The 25,399-nt window shown below is 44.7% G+C and overlaps 1 protein-coding gene and 1 long non-coding RNA gene across 3 annotated transcripts in view; one reads left to right on the top strand and one right to left on the bottom strand.

Moving 5' to 3' along the window:
- LOC310766217 overlaps positions 1 to 25,399 on the bottom strand; it is a 195,960-nt gene that overhangs the window by 142,159 nt on the left and 28,402 nt on the right. The gene's annotated exons all lie outside the window — the stretch shown is intronic.
- PPP4R4 (protein phosphatase 4 regulatory subunit 4) overlaps positions 14,639 to 25,399 on the top strand; it is a 75,971-nt gene continuing 65,210 nt past the window's right edge. The window contains exons 1-2 of one of the 2 annotated variants that reach the window (XM_083612318.1): positions 14,639 to 16,469; positions 17,428 to 17,501. In XM_083612318.1, coding sequence (XP_083468444.1) covers positions 16,350 to 16,469; positions 17,428 to 17,501 — 194 coding nt within the window. In that variant the 5' untranslated portion in view covers positions 14,639 to 16,349. The remainder of the gene's footprint in view (positions 16,470 to 17,427; positions 17,502 to 25,399) is intronic. The other variant, XM_083612317.1, reaches the window with a different exon arrangement.

Consider the following 25,399-nt stretch of genomic DNA (forward strand, 5'->3'; position numbering starts at 1 on the left):
TATGGGAAGGGTGAGGGAAAGCACAGGATGAGGCATCCGATTCTGCTGGTTGTTGTTATCCGATGGTCGGTTTAGATGAGCGTTATTGCTCTGGTATAAGTTGAGTGGAGTTGTGGAGGAGTTATGTTATCAGGAAGGGCTCTTCCCCACCCCCGTTGCTTAATTATGGCTGTTTTATTTTATTTTATTTATTATTTATTTATTTTATCCTCAGAGAATGTTCAGCACTTCATTAGCTCGAGTAACCAAGGCATAAAGGTAAAGGGACCCCTGACCATTAGGCCCCCATTAGGTCCAGTCATGACTGACTCTGGGGTTGCAGCGCTCATCTCGCTTTATTGGCTGAGGGAGCCGGCGTACAGCTTCCGGGTCATGTAGCCAGCATGACTAAGCCGCTTCTGGCAAACCAGAGCAGCGCACGAAAACGCCGTTTACCTTCCCGGCGGAGTGGTACCTATTTATCTACTTGCACTTTGCACTGCTAGGTTGGCAGGAGCAGGGACCGAGCAATGTGAGCAAGTCCTAGGCTCTGTGGTTTAACCCACAGCGCCACCCGCATCCCTCTCAGCTAATCACAGATTAACAGGAGGATGATATTGCACGCTTTCTGAGCACTTATGCTCTCATGCCCATAGTCTCGGTCTGAATCGTTTGGCCCCGTATTTTTTCTCGTTAAAAGTTGCTGAAGTCTCTTCACCTTGTATTGTTGTTGTTACTACTGCTACTTTTAAAATTGATTTTACTAATTATTGAAAAGGAGGGGACGAGAAATGGCATCCAACAAACATTCCCCCTCCTCCCAAGCCCAAGCCCATTTCACAATTTTATTTTTTTAACAATGTCCTATATAGAATAGCAAATTGAAGCAGTAAAAATGTCAAAGCATATTCAATAAAGTATCATTATTTTCCTAAATTCTCCATTTTCTTAATGTTATCGTCTTTCATGTGACCTATTTGCCCATTTTCCCATAAATGCCAGATTCAAATCTTGTGCACAACAAACTTTGAATAAATCCACATCCATCTACTGTTACTTGTCCTTCACCAAAAGGTCCAATTCTTGCCATTTTAAAATGCGATATTAAAAACAGTTTAAATCAAATTAGTCACAAGAATAGGGCAGGTTCTAGGGGAAAAACCATACATAGCTCAACAGTAGAACATATGCTTTGACTACAGGCTCAATTCTGCCTTTCCACTTACGGGGGGCGGGAAACAGGTTGTAGGTGCTGGGAAAGATCTTTTTCAGGGACACTGGTGAGTAGCTGATAGGCAGAGTAGCAAATATCAGGCTTAATGGACGAATAGTCTGACTTGATTTGGACAGCTTCCTAACTCTGCATATTGTGCATTGAATTCATTTATGGTGCTGGCTGGGCTTTGCAGAGGAGTAGAACTACTGTGGCACCTGCAGCCCTCCTGCTCAGGATGGATATGGCAAAAGTGCAGGCAGGATTATATAGGCCTGGATTAGATCTAATACTGTCAAGTGATAGCAGTGGAAACAGCTTGGTTGCCCCAGATTCCAGGAATGCCCTTTGGTTGGTTTGTTTTCTTGCAGATAGCTATCCCAACTTCAGCTGGTGGGGAGTCAACTGGGAGAGGTGGGCAGATAAGCCTCACTACCTAATCCACCAGCATCCTGTCTAGTGCTAAGTGTGTGTGCATTGCTTTGCTATTGCTCGATCATGGGCTTAAAGCCCACATGAGAGGGTTGAGGAGCATCACAGACCAGTCTTGGCTCCTGCTAATAAACTTTGCTGCTACATATCCACCTTAACAACCATACATTGGGTGACCATGTGCAGGAGTCCTGTGCGTGTACCAATGCACATCACATTTCTCCATCTGAGAAAGGACTCTGACTCAGAATACCATCCTTACACAGAAGAGCTGTGAGTGCCTATGTAAGTAGAGTCGTACCTCGGGTTACAGACACTTCGGGTTGCGCACTGCGCCGAACCCAGAAGTACCAGAACGATTACTTCTGGGTTTCGGTGCTTGCGCATGTGCAGAAGTGCTAAATTGCGACCCGTGTGGGTCGCAGGTTGCGAACACTGCGGGTTGCAAAAGTGCCTTCCGCACGGATCACGTTCGCAACCCAAGCGTCCACTGTATACACAAGTCACCCTTCTCATGATTGCTTCACATGTGGCTGGCGGTGTGGCTGGCCTGCTAGCCTCCTGACACTTTGGACGGACATGTGACGGGCTGATGGAGCAGCAGTTCTTACCTGTAATCAGAGTTCTACTAGTCAAGCGGCTGCCAAAGGCCAATCTAGTCCAGCATCCTGCTCTCACAGTGGCCAGCCAGATGTTTTTGGGAATCCCCCAAGCAGGACATGAATGCAACAGCAGTCTCCCCCATCAGTAGCCTTGGACAGATGTGAATGTGAAGATGCATTTCCTGGAATTCTCTTTTCTGCCCAGCTGTTATGGGAGCAGCCCCATCTTCCGCTGCATCCAGTAACCTTAAAATAGTCCTCACCACACTGATAGAATTAAGGAACAGGGAGTGCAGAACTCCTCTGGAGTGCTGTGCACTTATATCATTTCCCTTTAAGTGTATGCTGTTCTGACCCAGCAAGGCTGTTAATGTTCTTAATACAATGGCTGTATGGATTTGAATGTCACTTCAAGCTTCACCTAAGAAAGAACCATGTTATTTTCTCTTACTTTTCCTATTGTTCTCCTCCTCTTGCCCTCCCCGCACCTCCGGTGTTTTTCACTGAGAGAAGGGGCATGTGGAGAGTAACATGATGAGTGGGGGGGGGGTGAGTTCCAAGTAGCTAAAGTGCACTGCCAGAAGACACAGCATGTTATTTTCTCCTGTGCGATCGAGAGCATTTTGCAGGTTGATCTTGGCAAAAAAAAATATGTACGGCTTAAATTATACACCAGAAACAATGGAGAGTTTTTGAGTTAAGCATGAAGACAGACAGATGGCCCGAACAGCTTCTCTTATACTATGACACATAGGCAGAGACAGCAAACAGGAGATTTCTGGAAGGGAAAGGATGGGGCCAGACAGTGAAATGCAATTATTGCAATAATTAGTATGATTTCATCTCTCTAAGACTATCTCCAGTTGTTTCTCAGTCATTAAGGTGTTTGAAAAATATTCCTTGATGCATCCGTATTAGTAAAGAGAGGCTGAAAAGCAGCACCTTGAAACCATTTTCTGTCATTGGAAATCATTACTATACATTACCTCAGAGGCACAGGCATAAGGAGATTGAACCACTCTGCCAACTCCATAGGCTTTGAGGAGGACTGCTCAGGTGGCTTCTGCAACTGTGCCTTTAACAGACGCTTGATCTTCAGGGATTGTGCTTTTCAGAGCAGGAGAAAGATTTTATCACCTGCTAATAGCTACAGATCAAGCTGCTGTTACAGTAGGGTAGCCATGTGTCCAACTTTACAGCCCTCTATTTCAAGGGAGGTCAAGAAGGCCCTATGAAGGGCTCTCTGATCCTAGGTAAAGGTAAAGGGACCCCTGAGCATTAGGTCCAGTCGTGACCGACTCTTGGGTTGCGGTGCTCATCTCGCTTTAGTGGCCGAGGGAGCCGGCTTACAGCGTCTGGGTCATGTGGCCAGCATGACTAAGCCGCTTCTGGCAAACCAGAGCAGCGCACGGAAACGCCGTTTACCTTCCTGCCGGAGCGGTACCTATTTATCTACTTGCACTTTGAGGTGCTTTCGAACTGCTAGGTTGGCAGGAGCTGGGACCAAGTAACAGGAGCTCATCCCGCCCCGGGATTCGAACCGCTGACCTTCTGATCGGCAAGCCCTAGGCTCTGTGGTAGTCCAGTTTAAAAATAAAAAACTAGAGAAAGAGGAGCAGGGGCTTTGAAGATGCCCATCAGCCATTAGTATCCGGATAGGAGACTGAGCAGGCCCACAAGCCACTATCTTCTCAGTTATGGTGAGATGTGTTTCTAGTAATTTTTATAGTAATTTTTTATAAATGTGCATCTATAAATGTAAATTAGACTATGCAAGGTTTACGCTAATTTTTTTGGCCGCCTTTTTGTGTGATGCATTCCCCCCCCCCTCTTTTTGGCAACACATAAGTTGCCCTATGTTACAGGCACAGCTGCAGAAGCCCATTGGAAAAATTGGGAACCCTATTAAAATCTATCATGACAAAGAACTGACGACCCCTAATTATTATTTGTTTGTTTTGCAAACTGTCACCTTGCCTGGCAGCTCCTCAAAGTGGATGACACAAGAGTCCAGTAAAAATGAATAGCATTGTGAAACAGGGCTTGTCCTTCAGAAGCCATGCTGGCTTTCCTTCAGCAAGGTTTATTATATGCTTCTCAACTTTTAAAAAACAATACAATAAATTCCACCAGTTTTTGCAGGAAAAATGTTAAGCTAACCAGCCTATAATCTCTAGGATCCCCCCGCATCCTTTTTGAAATACTGGCATTAAATTGGATTCTTTCCAATTCTTCAGGAATGGAGGCTGATCTGAGGGACAAGTTATGTGTTTCCATTAGAAGATCAGCAGTTTCACATTTGACTCCTGACTCCTTGAAGCATTACGCCTTCAAATCGACAGAATTACATATCATGCCAGTTCTTTAAAGTACAACATGCTTTAAAGAATTTGAAAGTTGTAACACATGAAGTTCCCAGTCTTCCCTACCAGCTGCACAAACATTGTTACATAAAAAGAATTCAGGGCCTTAATGAATTAAACAATTTTTTTGTCAAGCCCCTTCTTTACAACTTAACTGGAAAACGGTTTCTACTTATAATTTTTCAATGCTATTACAAACACCTTATGAGGAAATCCCTTCCACAGAAATTACTTGTGTCAATTGATTTTGAACCTCAAGGAGACATTTTCTTTTGAGAGACTGGCTCACATTTTTATTTATTTATTTAGTGGTTTTATGTAATGTGATCTTGTGCCACCTGATTAACAGAACATCAAGGTTTTAGGATAATGATTATGTTTGTGTTTCTTAAATATTCATTGTGTTTTGTAAGCCTCCTTGATTTCAGCTTAGAAGACACAGTTGAAATTTAGAGAGCAAATGATGAATAAAAATGAGGCCCTTTTTGAAAGGCGTTTATAAAGGCTTAAGGGCTTCAGTGAAGCAAAAAAATTCACAATAGTCCAGAATTTAAGTGCCATACTATTATAACTTCTGTCTGAGTCATAATGCCTGCCTTCAAGTTATCAAAACGTGTTCATGATTGTCTCCGACTCATATCAACTAAACAACCAATATCAAGGTTCTTGAGTCACAAACCAGATCCAGGCGCTCTTGGAGGAAACTGATTTTCTAAATCCATTACAGTTGGGGTTTAGACCTGGTTATGGTACAGGAACTAACTGCATTCATAGAATCTTAGAGCTGGAAGGGACCCAATGGTCATCTAGTCCAACTCCATGCAATGCAGGAATCTCAGCTAAAGCATCCATGACAGATGGCCATCCAACATCTGCTTAAAAACCTCCCAAGGAAGGAGAGTCCGCCACCTCTTACTCTCAGAAAGTTTTTTCAAATGTTTAGTTGGAATCTCCTTTCTCACAACTTGAAGCCGTTGCCTCGAGTCCTACCCTTCAGAGCAGGAGAAAACAATAATGTTCCCTCTTACTGTGTCCAGTTCTGGGCACCACAATTCAAGAAGGACACTGACAAACTGGAACGTGTCCAGAGGAGGGCAACAAAATGGTCAAAGGCCTGGAAACGATGCCTTATGAGGAACGGCTAAGGGAGCTGGGCATGCTTAGCCTGGAGAAGAGGAGGTGAAGGGGTGATATGATAGCCATGTTCAAATATATAAAAGGATGTCACATAGAGGAGGGAGAAAGGTTGTTTTCTGCTGCTCCAGAGAAGCGGACACAGAGCAATGGATCCAAACTACATGAAAGAAGATTCCACCTAAACATTAGGAAGAACGTCCTGACAGTAAGAGCTGTTCGACAGTGGAATTTGCTGCCAAGGAGTGTGGTGGAGCATCCTTCTTTGGAGGTCTTTAAGCAGAGGCTTGACAACCATATGTCAGGAGTGCTCTGATGGTGTTTCCTGCTTGGCAGGGGGTTGGACTCGATGGCCCTTGTGGTCTCTTCCAACTCTATGATTCTATGATTCTATGTGACAGCCCTTAAAATATTTAAAGATGGCATTGATTGCTCTGTATGATGTCAGGATAGAAACAGGGAAAATGTGTCCCTGTTCATTTTGACTTTTCAGCAGCTTTTGATATTATCAATGGTGGTATCCTTATCTGCTCCATCTGGGCTGTGCAGAAGAGTTTCCCAGGTGATTTGCAAACTTCTAGATCGATGCATATAAACTTCCACCCACCAGGTGCAGTTGGTTAAATGTGTTGGCCCTACCTGGTGCTAAGTTCTTGTAATATTGGCATAGCTTCTTCTGAAGAAGAGTAGTAGTGATAGGGAATAGTAGTCCTGTTCAGTCCTAGTTCCTGTCCCCTTGTGTGATTAATTGTGTGAAGCATGGGAGTCTGTAGGAGTTTTTCTAGAGGAAAAGACTGACCAAGTAAAACACTGAAGGGGGCAGGCAAGCCAGTTTCTCACTATATAAAAATAATGGAAAGAATAGTGCATGTACAAATTTGTCTTATACCTTAGGTTCTAGAACTGTTAGACTTTTTTTGAAAAAAGAAAGCAGGGGATTCAGAAATTATCATTCATCCAGAGGTGGGTGAGATTGGTGAGGACTCCCCCTACCCCATGGATGCCCATGGTATGAAGGACAGAGTGAAGCATAGAGTTCTGCATCCAGAGGGAGTTGATGCATGTAGAGCAGACTTACCTCTATATACATGCACCCACAAAACACTTGGATTGTAGGGGAATTACACATTGCTGGGAACTGCAGCTGGTCAGAGTGCTGCTGCACTCATTTCCAGCTTGTTTGCAGGTTTCCCATAGGAGGTCTACATGGTCTGATCCAGCAGGGTCATCTTATGTTTATTTATTAAATGCATTTCTATCCCACTTTTCTCCCAAATTAGGACTCGTAGAGCCAATGGGGATGTGGGTGTCATGGGTGTTGCCTTGCTCTCTCTTGCACAAACTGTGACAACTGACAAAGGCTACATTGTCTTCTGAATGTGGTGTAGCCTTTCTTCATAGGACTGGAGTCCTGCTTGCTCTTGGGAGATGAAGATCTCTGTAGCCAAAACACATACAGATACTACCATTCAGTAGAGCCCATGTGTTTTTGGTAAAGAAAAAAAAGAGATTGTACTTTTGAGGCTTTTCCTACATTAGTAAAACAAACTGTTTTCACTAGGTGAAATTCCTACTTTAAATATGTTGTCATTTTAAGTGTTGGTTTCTTTCTCCTTTTTTTGACAAAACATTTGTGCCTTTAAAAGCTGCACAACTGCCAGAACTTCAACAGACTAGACCTCATTACTGTTTTTCAATCTACAGAAAAAACTGTCCTAGCTGAATTACTACATATTGGGCAGTTGCTAAATGCACAGTGCACCTATCTGGATAAAAGGTAGCAATCATTGTTGTCATCATAACCTCCTCATATATATGGCAAGGGAGAGGGTGGGGGAAGTGAAATATCTGCACGTATAAAAATTCCTAGAATAGAGATGCCAAACTGCCAATACACACAAGCCCCGATAAAAATAAGAACATTACTTAACACAGCTTCCAGTTTGTTGCTAAGAAACTACTGCTTCATAGTTTCATTATTTTCGTTTGCAGAAACATTACTGGTTGTTCTCTTGCATCTTAGTATCTGCTTAGTATAAAAAGTATAATTAGAATGTGCATGAAGTCAAATAATATTTCACATAATTTGATTTCCCCCCGCCCCAAGCCTTGTGGGGTCAGTCGGTCTACCATTTCCTGTTAGTGTAGTGAGTTATCCAGCATAACATGGAGGAAAAGGAAGAGTTACAGGAGTCTAGAGAGGCAATGCACTAGCAGCAAAGCATTTTGAGCGCAAGAATGTCTACTGAAATCATTTTTCAGTACGGCTTTCAGCAACAGCAGAGTAATTTGGGGCTTGTAGCCTTGGGGTGTAACCCTAAATCCATCTGTATAAATGGAGGTATCTCCTGTAATTAATGCTGTTCCGTTTGTACAATAGCACTCAGGCCTTTCCATACTGTGAGTGAAAGCGTGCCCCTCCTTCACTTCAAACCTTGCTTGCCTGCTGTTCCCAAATGCTCATCTCCGGTGCCATACGCTTGCTATCCATGACCAACTGTGCCTGTTTTCTGCTACCTGTCCCTGATAAATAACTGTCCCTGTTTGTTCCTCTTTATTTCTGCCTTTTCCTGAGATCCTTTCAAAACTCTGTTGGTGTGCCTGTGATGTAATGCTCTAGAGAGCTTTCAAGGAATTTATATATAAAACAATATGAAAGATTCCACAAAACTGCATGGCAGCGCTATGGAGGTGGGATAGATGTGCATGCAACTCAGCGGGGTGCAGTAGAAATGCAGCCCTGTTTGGCACATGCAGTATTAAATGGAATGAGGTCACAACTCAAATAGAAAATGCCAGACAAATAGGATGCGAGCCATAAAGATGTCAGGGCAGAATCACACTGTTATCTATGTTTATGGAGAGTAATGACCAATGTCTGCTTGTTCAGGGTGTATGTCATTTTAATCATTTTACCCTATCTGTGGTATAACCCTGTTTCTTTTCAACATTAAGTACATCTCAGATTATTATTCCTTACTTTTTAAAACGAAAGCTAAGAGTCCGGGGGCCCTGCTGCCATGGGGTATGGTACATGTGCACAAACCTGTGCTGTGTAGAGCAACAACAAATGCAATTCTTGCCTTTGAGCTGATGGCAACATTCCAGTCACACACAACTCAGAGGGTTCTGTACCCTCCTCACACATCTCTCCATGGAAGAGGAAAATTCCCAGCCCAGCAAAACAAACAAACAAAAAACAGCTCAAGGAGACTGCAGGGCTGGTGAGGGTGCATGGACTTGGGAGACTCTGTGCTTGCCAGACAGTGTGACCTGGAAGGCCACATCCAGCCCCAGGGCCTGAGGTCTCCCAGCCCACTGAGAACACAAAATTGAGGAAATTGGTTCTCCATATTTATTCCTAGCAACTCTTGGCAGAATTTTCCCCAGGGAATGTCAGTTCACCCTGCCCTTTGTAGGATCTGTACGATGAAAATCTGTGTATCTAGTTCTGATTCTCCAGCGCTCTATGCGAACAGATTAATTGACATTTATTGGTTAAAAGTAACAGTTAATTGACTAATTAAATTGGCGGGCTCACCAATAAATATATAAAGTGCCAGTAAAAGTGTATTCAGTCTTCCATTACATCTTATTATTGAAAATGAATTTTGACATGCCTAATTAGGAAGCAACCACCTCCAGGCCCAACCTTAACATGAAACAGCATGAAAGGTTTGCCTTGGGTAGCACATTCCAAAGGGGTTGTCCCTACTGTCTCTTTGCCCAGGAGGACTCCCCTGAGTGAGTGCCTGAGGGCCCTGCTCCTTCCTGCCACTTACCATCTGGCCTGGGGCGGGGCCTGAAGCCTCACAAGGACTGCTTGCTGCTTGCTGCTGCTGCCCAGGAGGACTCCCCTGAGTGAGTGCCTGAGGGCCCTGCTCTTGCCACTTACCACCTGGCCCAGGGCGGGGCCTGACAGGCCTCACTAGGACAGTTGTTACTGCCGGAGGGGCACAGAGTGTTTTTAAAATGTTTTTAAAAATTTTCTTTTGGATTTTTTGTATGTGGGGGGTGGGGGGTGGGATGGATGTTTGGTTGGGCTTGGGGAATTATTTTTTTTATTTTGATGTTTTTGTAATTTTTACATTTTTTTTGTTTGTATTGTTTTATTGGTTTTGTTTGTTTGTTTAAGGTGTTATTTTGTTCTTAGGGGGAGGGGTCAGGGCTGCCGGGGAGTGGGCCCCAGCCCACAAAATGGCTGGGGCATGTTCCACAGGGGGGGATGCACTGGGACAACCGATCTCAGTGATCACGGGTAGGAGGAGGAGTTACGCTAAGACCAGACCATGTCATTACAGAGGGGGCAGGTTTAGTCGTTGTCTGAGGACTATTCCTGCCTCCGGGTCTGGTCCTGACCGGATGGATACTAGAATCAGCAAGGGATACCCACATGACCTGAAGGTGCTGCTGTGCAATGCCAGGTCAATGATTCATAAGACCACTGCCATCCACGACTTGATCATGGATGGAGGACTTGACCTGGCATGTGTAACAGAGACTTGGTTGGATGAAGCAGATGGGCCTGTCCTTGCAGCTGCTTGTCCACCAGGTTTCTCTTACGCACAGCAACCCAGGTCATGTGGGCGGGGAGGGGGGGTTGCAGTGATTTTTAGGAAGTCATTAGTTTGCACCAGGCGTCCTATTGGGAAGACCCAGTTTTCCGAGTGCATGTTCTGGAAGTTGGGCAATAGGGGCAGTACAGGATTCCTTTTGGTGTACCGACCTCCCCGCTGCACCAAGGATTCCCTGCCCGAGCTGCTTCAGGTCGTGGCGGATGTTCTCCTGGAGACACCTAGCTTGGTCGTCCTAGGGGATTTTAACATCCATGCCGACACGACCTTACAAGGGGCCGCTCGGGACTTCGTGGAAAGCATGGCCTCCATGGGGCTGTCCCTGAATAAGTCTGGCCCAACCCATAGTCGCGGACATGCCTTGGACCTGGTATTTACCTCTATGGATGTTGGTGATTTGACACTCAGTAAAAGCGAAACGAAAGAAGTGCCATGGTCAGATCACTTCCTGGTGCAACTGGACTTCTCTGCGACCCATCCCCTCTGCAGGGAGGTGGGACCAATTCGGATGGTCCGCCCCCGCCACTTAATGGATCCAAATGGTTTCCAGAGAGTGGTAGGGGATGCTTTATCCCATGTTGATGGCCTTTCAGCTGATTCCCTGGTGGCCTGCTGGAATGTGGAGTTAACCAGGGCTATTGACTGTTTGGCTCCGAAGCGCCCTCTCCGATTGCATGGAGCCTGGACAGCCCCGTGGTTTTCCACGGATCTGAGGGCAATGAAACAATAGTTGAGACGGCTAGAGCGCCGGTGGCGGATAACTCATTCCGAATCTGACCGGACACAGGTTAGAGCTCAACGTCGAGCCTACCAAGTGGCGATAGCGACGGCGAAGAAGAATTTCTTCACTGCCTCTATTGCATCTGCAGAAAACAGCAGCAGCAGACTTTTTCAGGTGGTTCACAATTTAGCGGAACCACCTGCAACATCGGGGCCCAGTACGGGCCACATGTTCTCCTGCAATGATTTTGCAAAGTTTTTTGCAGATAAAATCGCTCAGATTCAGGACGGAGTAGACTCCACCGTGGGAGCAGGGCCGGGGCGGGAGAGTGCTAGAGTTCTGTCTAGTCAAGTTGAGTGGGATCAATTCCAATCTGTTACCACCGAGGATGTGGACAGGCTGCTTGGACGAGTGAAACCAACCACCTGTCTCCTGGATCCTTGCCCATCCTGGCTTATAAAAGCTAGCCGGGAAGGACTGGGCGATGGGCTTCGTGGGGTGGTGAAAGCTTCCCTCCGTGAGGGAGCCTTCCCAGACCCGCTGAAAGAGGCAGTTATTAAACCGCTTCTTAAAAAACCATCTTTAGATGCGGCCACGATGGCCAACTATCGCCCAGTCTCAAATCTTCCATTCTTGGGCAAGGTGATTGAGCAAGCAGTTGCTGAACAACTCCAGGCACGCCTGGAAGAAGCGGACCATTTGGATCCCTTCCAGTCGGGATTCAGGCCTCATCATGGGACTGAAACTGCCTTGCTCGCACTGGTTGATGATCTCCGGCGGGCTAGGGACAAAGGTGAGAGCTGTTTCCTAGTTCTGCTGGATCTCTCAGCGGCGTTTGATACCATCGACCATAACATCCTTCTGGACCGTCTTGAGGGGCTGGGAGCTGGGGGCACTGTCATACAGTGGTTCCGCTCCTTCCTCCTGGGCCGTGTTCAGAAAGTGGTGGTGGGGGATGAGTGTTCAGACCCCTGGGCTCTCACTTGTGGGGTGCCTCAGGGTTCTGTCCTCTCCCCCATGCTTTTCAACATTTACATGCAGCCGCTGGGAGAGATCATCAGGAGGTTTTGGCTGGGTGTTCATCAGTATGCAGATGATACCCAGCTCTACCTCTCTTTTAAATCAGAACCAGTGAGGGCGGTGAAGGTCCTGTGTGAGTGTCTGGAGGCGGTTGGAGGATGGATGGCGGCTAACAGATTGAGGTTGAATCCTGACAAGACAGAAGTACTGTTTTTGGGGGACAGGAGGCGGGCAGGTGTGGAGGATTCCCTGGTCCTGAATGGGGTAACTGTGCCCCTGAAGGACCAGGTGCGCAGCCTGGGAGTCATTTTGGACTCACAGCTGTCCATGGAGGCACAGGTCAAATCTGTGTCCAGGGCAGCTGTTTACCAGCTCCATCTGGTACGTAGGCTGAGACCCTATCTGCCTGCGGACTGTCTCGCCAGAGTGGTGCATGCTCTGGTTATCTCCTGCTTGGACTACTGCAATGCATTCTACGTGGGGCTACCTTTGAAGGTGACTCGGAAACTACAACTAATCCAGAATGCGGCAGCTAGACTGGTGACTGGGGGCGGCCGCCGAGACCATATAACACCGGTCTTGAAAGACCTACATTGGCTCCCAGTACGTTTCCGAGCACAATTCAAAGTGTTGGTGCTGACCTTTAAAGCCCTAAACGGCCTCGGTCCAGTATACCTGAAGGGGCGTCTCCACCCCCATCATTCTACCCGGACACTGAGGTCCAGCGCCGAGGGCCTTCTGGCGGTTCCCTCATTGCGAGAAGCAAAGCTACAGGGAACCAGGCAGAGGGCCTTCTCGGTAGTGGCGCCCGCCCTGTGGAACGTCCTTCCAGCAGATGTCAAAGCGATAAACAACTACCTGACATTCAGAAGACATCTTAAGGCAGCCCTGTTCAGGGAAGTTTTTAACGTGTGATATTTTACTGTATTTTTGGTTTCTATGGAAGCCGCCCAGAGTGGCTGGGGAGGCCCAGCCAGATGGGCGGGGTATAAATAATAAATTATTATTATTATTATTAAGAAGAAGAAGAAGAAGAAGAGTTTGGATTTGATATCCCGCCTTTCACTCCCTTTAAGGAGTCTCAAAGCGGCTAAGAATTCCTTTCCCTTCCTCCCCCACAACAAACACTCTGTGAGGTGAGTGGGGCTGAGAGACTTCAGAGAAGTGTGACTGGCCCAAGGTCACCCAGCAGCTGCATGTGGAGGAGCGGAGACGCGAACCCGGTTCCCCAGATTACGAGGCTACCGCTCTTAACCACTACACCACACTGGTATTATTATTTGCATATTCAGAGTCGCCTGATTCTTAAAAGTGACTTCTGAAGTATAAGCAGTGGAATAAGAAATTGTTTATGTCCCCACAGCAGTATGGGCAAGTTGCAGAGACATCTAGGACTTGTTCCATCCTGCCTGGGGGTGCAGAAGTGAGGAAACACCACCACATTTAACTATTTCTTTACCATGAACCAAAGCAACTCTCAGTGTGCTTCCAGATAGGTGTTTATTGTGGAAGGGTACTCCTCATGCATGCAAGCTTTTTACAGCATCCACAAAACAATGCCGGCTAACTTTTTTTTTTTTTTACGTCGTAATTTCCCAGATATAGCTGGGATTTGGCTTTAAAAAAATAGCTCAAAAACTACTTTTTTTGAGATTCTGCAAAAAATGCTCCACAATCTTCAGTCTTTTGAAACATGGCAACCTTAACTGTTGTCAGTGACCAAGGACCAGCTTGCAAATGAAGCTCCCACCTGGATGTATGTGCCCATAAGGTGGCCTGTCTCATTACAGTGGCCAATGGGCCTGAGTTGATGCAAAAAACTAAAGATGAATTTCAATAGGGACAAATGTAAGGTGCTAAACTTAGGCAGTGATAACCAGCTGAACAAATATAAGATGGGGGGCACCTGGCTTGCTAGCAATACATGTGAAAAGGATCTAGTGGTCTTGGTGGACCAGAAGCTTAACATAAGCCAACAGTGTGATGCCGCAGCAGCAGCAGCAGCAGCAGCAAAAAGCTAATGCTATTCTAGGCTGCATCAACAGAAGTATAGTGTCCAGATTAAGGGAAATAATAATACTACACTATTCTGCCTTGCTGCGTTTTTTTTGTTTTGGCAGGGGAGGCCCAAGAGCATAAGGAGGCCCTGCTGGATCAGGCCAGTGGCCTATATTTTGAGTACATATTTTGTTCTGTGAACTGCCCTGAGACCTCTGGGTATAGGGCGGTATATGACCTCCTGTTTTCACAGCGCCCAACCAGATGTCCCAATGGGAAGCAGGGCCAATACATTTTGGCACTTGAGGCAAACCATTGTGAGGCCTGTTGTACAGGTGGCATGGTGGTGTGCGCATGTTGCTAATAAGGGGGCAGATTTGGCTTTCAGAGTGCGCTGCTGTCGCTGTGTCAGCAGGTGATGCGTTTCTTGGAGGCCAGGTCTGCTGCCCCTGCTGATCCTTGCCCCCCTGAGGCCATCACCTCACCTTGTCTTACAGGTGGGCCGGCCCTTGGTCCCTGAGCACGTGACCCCCCCTCCCGAGGGGGAAGAGAGCAGCCAACCAACGGCCAGCAGCCGTGGATTAAAAACGCCGTTTTATCCTTCACCACCTGAAGCGGGGCAAAGGGGTTGACAGTGCGCGTAGCAGGCGGCGGCGGCGGCAGCGGCTAGTTTCCTCATGAGGCGGGCCCACGTGGCAAACGGGAATGTCAAATTTTCCTCAGGGAGAGGGGTGGGAAACAACAAATTAAGCCGAAACGGAGCCTTCCCCCGTCATATATAATATAATACTGTATATATGATGTGCCTGGACCGTCTTTCCGGGCGCGTTGCGATATTGGCGCGCTCGGGTCGGCCCTTTTTGCCCCTCCGGGCCTCTGTAGCGGCTTCGTTGCCCTGGCGACGGGCTCGGCGCTGCCACACTGCCCGCGGAGGCGAAGGCGGCTCCGGCTCCCTCGCCCCTCGGGCTCCTCGAGTCGCGGGGGAGGGAGCGCGGCGCCTCTGGGAGCTGCAGGGCGAGGGAAAGCAGGCAGCCCGCCTGGGCCCATGAAGCCGCGTCCCTCGGAAGGGCCCTAAGTGGCCCAGCATCTCCCGGGGTTGGCATCCGGCCTTCCCGGCTTGGCGCTCTCTTGTCTCTCTCTCCGCTCGCGGAGCCCCATCCTGGCCCGTCACCAAGAGGGGGGCGGGGGAATCGCTGCGCTTCGGGGGCGGCGGGAAGGCAGGAGAGCCGCTCCTTTGGCGGGGGTGGGAACGCACCGCACTCTCGGGCTTATATGTATGATAGAGTCGCTGCGTTTCCCTCCGTAAGCGCCCCCCCCCAATCCATCTTTCCCGCCCTACAAAAAAAGGGCTATAAATCTTGTCATTCGCCCACCTCCCCGTTCTGCCACCCAAACCACCCCGTTCCCCCCCCCCCCCGGGAAATCTTCTCCCCTGTTCTTGGAGCATCTAGGAAACGGCGCCTGCCCTCCTCAACCAACCCTTCTTCTTGCAGGGGTGCAAGTCCCTCTAATCCGCACGCCCCCTAAATTTACATTTAAAATACAAACCAATAATCCCTTTGCACTCGTTCGGGGAAGAAGTTGTCGATTTCGCCTCCATCCCCCCCCCCCACTGCAAAACCCTCTTCAGTGTTAGCTTTCAGGTGGGCACCTGCCCCCATCTGTCCTGGAGCAGGGGGTCCCAGGATCTGCCTCCTTTCCTGGGCCAAAGAGGAGAAAAGTTGCAGCCTCAGATCCGCCTCCACCCCCACCCCCACGCCTTGCATTTCCACCCTTAGCGCCCCCACCAAAAAGAGAGAGGGAGAGAAAAGCAAGCAGGAGCGAAGTGAAAGGAGGGCGTGCGTATATGCGTATGTGTGGTGGAGGAGGTGGAGGAGGAGGAAGGGAGATGTTGGTGTCTCCTTCTCCCTGGAAACGCTGGAGGGACTGAGGCGAAAGTGAAGCAGCAGGAGTGAAAGTTTCCTTGCCGGAGCCTGGGCTGAGTGGCGAGTGATGCTCTTGGAGCAGCAACGGCGGCGGGCTGTGCTGGTGCCGCATTGTGTTTGCTGAGGCTCCTCCTGGGCGGTGGGGGCTCAGTAGCGTCCTACGAAGAGGAGGAGGAGGAGGAGGAAGCAGCAAGAGCAGCAGCAGCAGAGCAGCCTCTACTCGCCCACCTCCACCAGTGCATCCTTTTAAGACGAGAAGAGGGTGTTTGTTGCCTGCTTGCTCTCTCCTCTCTCTCTCCCACCCTCTCTCCCTCTCTCTGGCCTCAGTGCAATGTGAAGCTTGCACACAACCCTGGTTTTGTCAAAGACTGGACCTCCAACCTAGTACATGCATCCGATAATCATCTTCTCCTACAAAATGGATTTTAGCCAGAACAATCTATTTGGTTATATAGAAGATCTGCAGGAACTTACTATTATTGAAAGGCCAGTACGCAGGAGTCTAAAGGTATACCTCTCTCTCTCTATATATATATTTAAAACTGTACTTTCTAATCAAACTGCAGTTATTTCAGACTGGAATCTATTAAACAAATGGTACTGCTATCTGCTATGTGCAGGCTCAGCTTGTTTTACAATGAAGAGATAGTTTGCACAGATAAGGGCATTAAATCATGTCATCCGACAGTAGAATTATTTCAGAAATGGGGTTTTAAGTGTGAGGTGAGGGAAGAAATACTAGATATAAACTGCTTTAACTTGAATTAGGTTTTGTGATTATATAATTTGGGATCTTTTCCCTTTCCTTTCTTTCAGGATGTAGTTTAATAAATGGTGGGGGGGGGGACTATTCCTGATTTTTAAAAAGTGCACTACCTAATTTTTGAAATGTTAACAGAGATTCTGAGTATTAAAAACCAAAGGCCTCAAAACCCTGGAACTGTTTATAGACTTCCAGGAGACTGTTCCAGAGAAAGTGAGTTAAAAATTACAGCCTGACATTCTGATTCAGAAACTGAGGAAGGGGACAGCTATAGACCACATGTTTTGTATGCACAAAATCCTAGCTTCAGTTCTTACTATCTCTAGTTAGCAGGGTCAGGAAAGACCCTTACCTAAGAGCTTGGAAAGCAGATGCTAGTTGGTATAGATCATATTGAGCTAAATGGATCAATGGTCTGACTCATACAAGACAGCTTCATAACCAATTAAGCAGGAGCACTTGAATTCATTTTCCATTGGCATCTTTTTAATTTCATGTACTCTGATTTAACTTATTTGTGTTTCGAGCTGTACAACATAATTAACAGCATCATCCTAGGCATAGTCACTCAGGAATAAGTCACAGTGATCTCAATGATTAAGTATATTTATGTATTGTAAACTTGGGGTGGAAGTAGTTGTTAACAGATTCAAGCATGGACTTGAGATGTTAATTATGTTAATTTGTGTTTCACACTTGACAGACACCAGAAGAAATAGAGAGATTGACAGTTGATGAAGAACTCAATGATATTGAAAGGGCTGTATATCTACTCAGGTATTTCTTCAGATAATGTTGTAGAGGGTTTTTTAATGTTACCTTTTCTCTAAATGTTTCCATCTCCATGCTTCATGGGGTTTTTTAAAGGGTTTTTAATGTGTTTTTTTTAAAAAATAGGTTTGGAATAACACCATGGAAGAAAGTTTAAAATGTGTGATGGTAGCATTTTATTTATTAAATTTGTATAAGGCCCTTCATGCACGTAGTAGCATGAAGAAACGATGGGCATGCACAGATGCTTAGCTACTTTCTATTAAGTTGGCTACTTTCTACTATGGTCCTTCCCTCTGATGAGTTGGGCTGCTATTGTTTTTCTTTTTGAGGGTCACCAAATTGTGTGGTGGTATTAATAAGATTTCACATTGACTAACTCCATAGTAAAACTTAATGTTTTAAAGGATTTGTTGTGTAGCACCTGAGAAATGCAGAGATGCAGATAACATTGACACAATCATCTGGTACCCTTCCCCACCCAGTCTGCTTGAAATTCTTTCTTAACAGATGTTTAACTGCCTTGAACATTTACTGTCCGAAACATGGGCTTCCTTTGACTTTCATGTAGATATCATCTTTGAAGGAGGTGCTGTTCTGAAAGATTTTCATTTAAACTTGCATTTTTATACAATGCTCACTAATTGAAGTGCCAGCTGTAAGCTTCCTTTCAGTTTGATCAGTTATTTTTAGAGTGCTCCAGAGCCATGTTTGTCTCGTTCTTTAAAATGTGCTCTGCTAATATAATCTATTTGTCACTTTTTAAGCCAGCATTTTTATCTGCCACTTATGCTTCTGATAATAGTTCCTAACTGGCAATAGCCATCATTTTGCTCTGTGTTTTTTTTTTTTTTAATTATCTCACTCACATGTGATTTGGAAGTACTTGCTTGAATTCACCATTTACCTTTTTCAGTGTTATCAACAGTATACTGTTCATGCAGATATTGGGTTCCATAGCTCTGGGTGACCTTTGTGTTGTTTGGAGACATAAAATAATTTTGTACATGGCTACTACCTCCACCTCATGAATATTGTTCCTCCAGTCTGCAAACCATCTCATATTTAATCACTTGCCTGGTCAACTTAGATGAAAAGGAAATGTATACAGGAAAGCGAATGGACAGACAAAGGATGGATGGAACACTCCATTGCTGCTGCTCTAACCTGTCTTAGCAGGCTACAAACCTTTTAGGAGGCTAGTAACTTGGGGGGGGGGGGTTGTTTAAAAAGATATGGTAAATAATGAAAAAATTTTCTTGCACCATAGTTTGTTATTTTTCAAATGAGAGCCATATCTCATTTCCTTGGGCAGCCAAAAGGAACTGACCTCCACACAATCCAATATTTATATGTATTGACTGGGTAAGCAGAGATTGGACCAATGTCTGCTCACCAATCACTGTAGTAGAGGCCACTCTGGTGGCTGTCATTGGTGATTCTATGCCTACCCTTAGCGTTTGCACAGTCTGATGTGCAAGGCAGGTTTCTGCCACTTTTTGGCCTCACAAGAATAGAACACGTTGCAAGCTGTCAGAGATGAAGAAAGAGAATAATGCAATTGTATTGGAAGGTTGCAGGCCTCAAATATTTTTTTGAAACAAAAAAAGATAATATTTTATAATTGCTGATGTAGCTAGATAATTGCTATGCCACCGGTATATTTAACAGTTCTTAAGAGTTTAAGAGGATTCTTAACTGGTTTTGTATTCTTCTTGACTCCCCCCCGCCCCCACTTTACTATACAGTGGCCTAGTTCACCTGTCATAGTATACTCTAGTTCATGGTTTACTATGAATGCACTGAGTTGAGCTGTTTCTCCGCTCTTTGCTCACACTGGGGAGAAACAAACTATGACCTATAGTTTAGTGTTACAACAGTTATGTCTGATCCTGTTTGTTCCAACAAACCTTGGTCCCTGTTTTGATTGTAACGTTAAGCCAAAGGTCATGGCTTGTTTCTTCCTGGCATGAGCTGGCAAGAGGGCGGGGCAAAACCGGAGCAATTTGCTTGTGCACAGTAAGCCATGGTTTATGGCTTATGACATGAGAATTAGGTCAATTTGTAGTCTCGTGTTGGTGGAACACAAATTCTTTCGAGTGTTCCTTTACTCTGGTTGAGGTATGTACATTTGGCTTTTAATTCTTTTCTTTTTGAGACACATGGTGAAATACGGTAAATAGTGTCGAGTGTCATCAGTGTAGCAACACTAGCATGCTTTTCTTGTTTGGGTAGTCTAGTTGTTTCTTGGTGCATCCCTGTGCCCCCCCCCCAACCAGTGATGCCAACCTCACCTAGTTTTTTCTGTACGTTCAGTGGCACATAGAATACCTCTTCCTGACTGACCACACTTTTCAGAACAGGCTTTTCTGTAACAACTGCAACAAAATGTGTTGTGTTTTTTCCCCTATAGACTAGTTTTGCTTGTTTGCTTGTTGTTTTTTGCAATTCTATTTTCTTCCAGTTAGACATTTATTGTCATATTTCTGGCTGAACATCACCAGCATGCTGTTGGCTTGACTGATATGTGTTCTTTCTTTATTTTTTTGCTGTATGATTCTCTCCTTGAATCTCTAGCATTATTACATAACTTTTGGACATTATTTCATTATGGTCTGGTTCACACTGTTCCCCGGAACACAGACTCTACTTGTAGTAGGGTGCAAGAATGAGCTTTGGGCAGACATTTCCTCCTTGCCTCTGTCTTGCACATAGGCTTTTTAGAATCTTTTCTAGAATCATAGAATTGTAGAGTTTCAAGGGACTGCAAGGGTCATCCAGTCCAATCCCTTGCAATGCAGAAATCTCAGCTAAAGCATCTATGGCAGACGACCATCCCACCTCTGCTTAAAAACCTCCAAGGAAGGAGAGCCCACAACCTCCTGAGGGTGTCTGTTCCACTGTCGAACAGCTCTTGCTGTCAAGAAAGTTCTTCCTGATGTTTAGTTGGAATATCTTTTCTTGTAATTTGAAGCCATTGGTTTGAGTCCTATCCTCCAGAGCAGGAGAAAATAAGCTTGCTCCACATATTGTTGTATGCATGTAGGTCCTGCCCATCTACCTATCCCCTTTTTGCAGCACGTAGATGACAGGACTACTTTTGTAGAAATTTTTAGTTAATTGTAGTGTGCAAATCTGTGAATTGACCCAGGGTGAACAGGTTGCTGCCACTGTGTGCTGTATCAAATAGCACAGCTTTCTCTTGCTCTCTTGCTCTTTCTTTCTTTGCCTTGCAAGTGAAGCCTGCCTTAATTGGACATTTGACCACCAGACTTTGCTAGTTTCCATTTTATTTTGAAATCTGAAGATTTTTGTGTGAAATGTGTAAAAATGAGTGTGCTTTCTGAATCTGGATTGTAGGGGAGGGGAATGTGTTGAAGGTAACCTTTTAAAAAAAATATTTGACAAGTTGTGCCCCAGACAACATGGGAATAATGAGGTCATTTGACTTGATTGGTCAAACCATGGAACTTTATATTACTCTGATTTCATGTTTTGTACTAGAGAAATAGGAATAGCATTGAGATACTCAATGACCTGTTCCTCCCAGGATCCCATCTCTGACAAAGCCACTTACTTGGTCACCTGTCCCAAGTAAGAATTGCTCCAAGGGATCAGGAGTTCTTACACAGCCACCAATCAGCCTCATGGGTGTAGGCAGGGGGAGGCACCTGTCCCCCCCCAAATCAATGCAAATCAATGCAAATCTTAGGTTCTGCCTCCCTAACAAAAGCCTGCCTCTCCAACAAAAATCCTGGCTACGCCCATGGTCACCCCCTTCCCCTTGCACCTGGAAATACTTTTATTAGAAACAATAGAGAAAGCATGCACAAGGTATACAAAATGTACAAAGAGACATACTCAAATGACAGCCAAAATGTTAAGGGAAATTAATTTGAAATATCCAAATTGGGGGGTTGGATGGAAGAGAGAAAACTCTTATATGAAAATGAATCTGTAATAATAATAAAAAGCCAGCTATTTCTAAAATATATTCCTGAGAGCATTGCAGACATTATTAATTATTTTACATTTATTTATTAAATTTGTATACCGCCCTTCATCTGAAGATCACAGGGTGGTTCACAACATAAAAACGCAAAATACATAGTAAAGCAAAAGCAGAAACAAACCAATAATACCCCTCTCTCACACACATTTAAAAGGTCACTGAATGTTACTTAGCCAAAGAACTGGTTATAGAGAAATGTTTTCCCCTGGTGCCTAAAGATAGGTAATGAACTTGCCCTGGGATATTTCAATTGGAATACTTTATGCCCTATTCTTTTTGTGGCAAAATTTGGCAATCTTTCCCTAGTTTGCCCCAAAAGAAAGCATTGTGCTTGTGTGTCCTGCCTTTGCAGTTTATTTGCACATGATCAACACATACCAAATTTTCTTGCAAGTTAAGGTGACTTCTGATTTTCCCATTTTTGTCCAGCATTTTGCTTGTCCTGCTTACTCCTTGCAGTTTCTCCTAGTTCATACTTACAGCTTACTACTATCCTTTTTGCCTTTTTTCTTTAACCGATCAAAATATGTTCATAGTAGTAGCTATACAGCGGTACCTCTGGTTAAGAACTTAATTTGTTCGGGAGGTCCGTTCTAAACCTGAAACTGTTCTTAACCTGAGGTACCACTTTAGCTAATGGGGCCTCCCGCTGCCGGCACACAATTTCTGTTCTCATCCTGAAGCAAAGTTCTTAACCTGAAGTACTATTTCTGGGTTAGTGGTGTCTGTAACTGAAGCGTCTGTAACTTGAAGTGTCTGTAACCCGAGGTACCACTGTATATACTCAAAATGTTCTCACATACTCTTGTCATCCTTTCATCAACTCTGTGGGGTAGATCAGTATTATTATCCCCATGCATAATACTAGGGATAGGAATGGGGACTGAAACGGAGATAATATTGGCAACTGAAGTGAGATTTGAATGTGGAACTTTCTGATTCATTGCTTAGTCACTGTGCTATACAAGTGTTGTACTTCATTTTAGGCTTTATTATCCGCCTCTGAAAAGCAGTTCAACATGCAATTGCATTCAACCCTTATGATTACTAATGTTACAAGGATATGAGCATGTGGTAAGGTAACATTCTAAATATCATTTCCCCCCCCAGTATAGAAGTTCTTATAAGGGAAAGTACACAGACTATGATATTTTCCTGTTCTTGAATTTGACTTCCATTGCTTTTGCTTTGTTATCCTGTTCCATATGTATTTGGAAAAGCCACTTTAGCCTCTCAGACCACCTAATTAGAACATAAGCTCTAATAGGTCTTGCCTCTTGGGGCTTAGCTTCTGACTAGGGAGAGCCTCAGGACATTTCGTTTTGATGCTCAATATTCCTCCGCCTCCTTTATTGCATTCTCCCCTCCCCTTTAAAATCAAGGCCTTACACTTTCAAAGAATAACATAACCAATGGGTTATGCCTCCTGGGGTATTATGTATTCTTATTAAAGACTGGGGGAGAAACTGTTTGCTGCTCATTATCCTTGTGAGGAGTCATTAGAGCTGCCACTCATGGTAAAAATGAAGAATCTTCATGTGTGCATTTATCTAGTCATACATTTTATTGCCTAGGATCATGCCATTCATCTCATGTACCAAATAGTCCAAATATGTAAGCCAAATTTCTTCTCTCGACCCTTCGGTGAGGAAGGATCTTGTTCCTCATGCACTTTGATTCTTTAGTTTGAAGAGAAAATATGATCACCTGAGGGAAGCGGATGGGGGTGGGGATCTTGGCAAGGGAAGCCTTGTTACTCTTTCACAAAGGTAGCTTTCATGAATGGTTGTGTGTAACAGTGCTGTCAGGGTTTCTATAGTGATTACAGAGTATTCATCAAAAGCTGGAAAAGTATTACAGTGGTACCTCGGGTTAAGTACTTAATTCGTTCCGGAGGTCTGTTCTTAACCTGAAACTGTTCTTAACCTGAAGCACCACTTTAGCCTCCTGCTGCTGCCGCGCCGCCAGAGCACAATTTCTGTTCTCCTGAAGCAAAGTTCTTAACCTGAAGCACTATTTCTGGGTTAGCGGAGTTTGTAACCTGAAGCGTATGTAACCTGAAGCATATGTAACCTGAGGTACCACTGTACAAGGGAAAGGATCCAGGAGAAGGGCACAAATGGAAAACAGGGACCAACTATTTCTGATAGCCAGCCTAGTTGCCCCAGAGTAAGACAATGGACAGAGGGTGCATTTCCTCTTCAAGAGGTGGCATTCAAACATGTACAGTCTTGATGCTGAACCAAATATGTTGAATGTAGAAGCACATCTAGATATGCCTTTGCATGGCATTTGGAAATGCATTTATGGCAGAAATAGCACACGTGTTGCAAAATACCCACTGCAGCACTTCTGGAAGTTTGTAACGCTGGCTATCGAGCTGACAATATTTTTGTCCCTTGGGTCACCTTCTCACAGATTCTACCAGATCCTGAGTTTGTAATAAGTCAGGGACAGCCTTTCATTTTAAACACCCATGATATTTTATGTTTGTTGTAATTGTAACTTTTTGCACTGAAGAGAAATTAATTATTGCTTCAGAACAAATTCACTTGAACCAGAGAAGGGGGAGGAGAGAGTGAAGGACCCATATGGATGCCATGTACACAATACTGAAAGTATTAGTTATGCTGTCATGCAGATGAAATAGTTAGCTCTGGGAGGAAGAGCAGAGAAAATGTTACTCGTACTGATGCAGCCGAGCTTTTGGATCAGGAAGCTTTGCACTGATATCAAGCAATGGATGAGTCACTGGCTCAGCGTTGCTTGTCCTGAAATTCCACTGATAATTGTAAACAGTAAAATCCTTCCTATTGTTTTCATTAAGTATCTGTTCCAAGATTATGGTGTGCAGTGAGATGTTGCTACTTCTTCCAGTTTAAGTAGTAGTGGGGTGTGTGTGTGTGTGTGTGTGTGTACATGCACACAAATGCACACATGGGACCTACAGCAAAATATTGCATTGTAAAGTGCTCGTGTTCAGGATGCAAGCCAGCCAGATTTTTCAGGATACTTCATTCTGCCATCACTGAGCCCTGGATTTCTGACCACACTCTTAAAAGACACTCAGTATTCTGTGGACATTGAACATGCTCAGTTTGGATGTTTCTCCCACCCCCAGGGCCTCCTCACCCTAATTTTTAAAGATTACATCCTCAGTCTTGAGGTTCCCCAAGCCTGCTGCTTCCTCCATCCTATGTGTGAATGGTGCCATTTTGGCTACATGAGGCTTGACACTTGGCGAATGAGTTCATTATCATTGTGTGTGGGATGCTTATGTATATATATTTGTATTTTGGACCACGAGAAGAAAAAACAAGTAGGGGAAATAATATATGGATAGATAAGAATAGAAAATTATTCTGCATGTTGAGTATATTGTTTTTATATAGGTTTACTCTTATCTCCTTTTATTTGTGATTCACAGGTTGAAAACTGTTTTAACATCACATTAAGTACCCTTTTAATGTCACCCTCACTTGTGATGTGCTTAATTTTTTTTAAAAAAACATTTTGTTTAACATGTCTCTACTACTAGTCAAACTATTTTTATTTTTTTTTGCATATAATGTAAATTTAATAGATTTTATGGTGGTCAGGGCAATGCTTCCTTATTCTCCTGATATCTCTAAAATTTAAGATGCTGGGGGATAGCAATGAATGATAGGAGAAGCAGAACTCTGCTAGTACCTTTGGTTTTTGTATACCATTGGACTGATCCACCAAGAGTATTATATTTTCTTTTTTCATATATTTTTAAGTGTGCAGTTCAGCTCTTGGGCATTCCTTAATGCTCATCCTTAACTGTTACACTGTAGATGTTTCTGTACTGTGATTTTCTTTTCCAGCTGTGGAAGGATGTTAATTCTCCTACTGGAAGTTTTACCAGCTG

This window comes from Podarcis filfolensis (assembly GCF_964270895.1).
Source record: "Podarcis filfolensis genome assembly, chromosome: 1".
NCBI classification, from domain to species: domain Eukaryota; kingdom Metazoa; phylum Chordata; class Lepidosauria; order Squamata; family Lacertidae; genus Podarcis; species Podarcis filfolensis.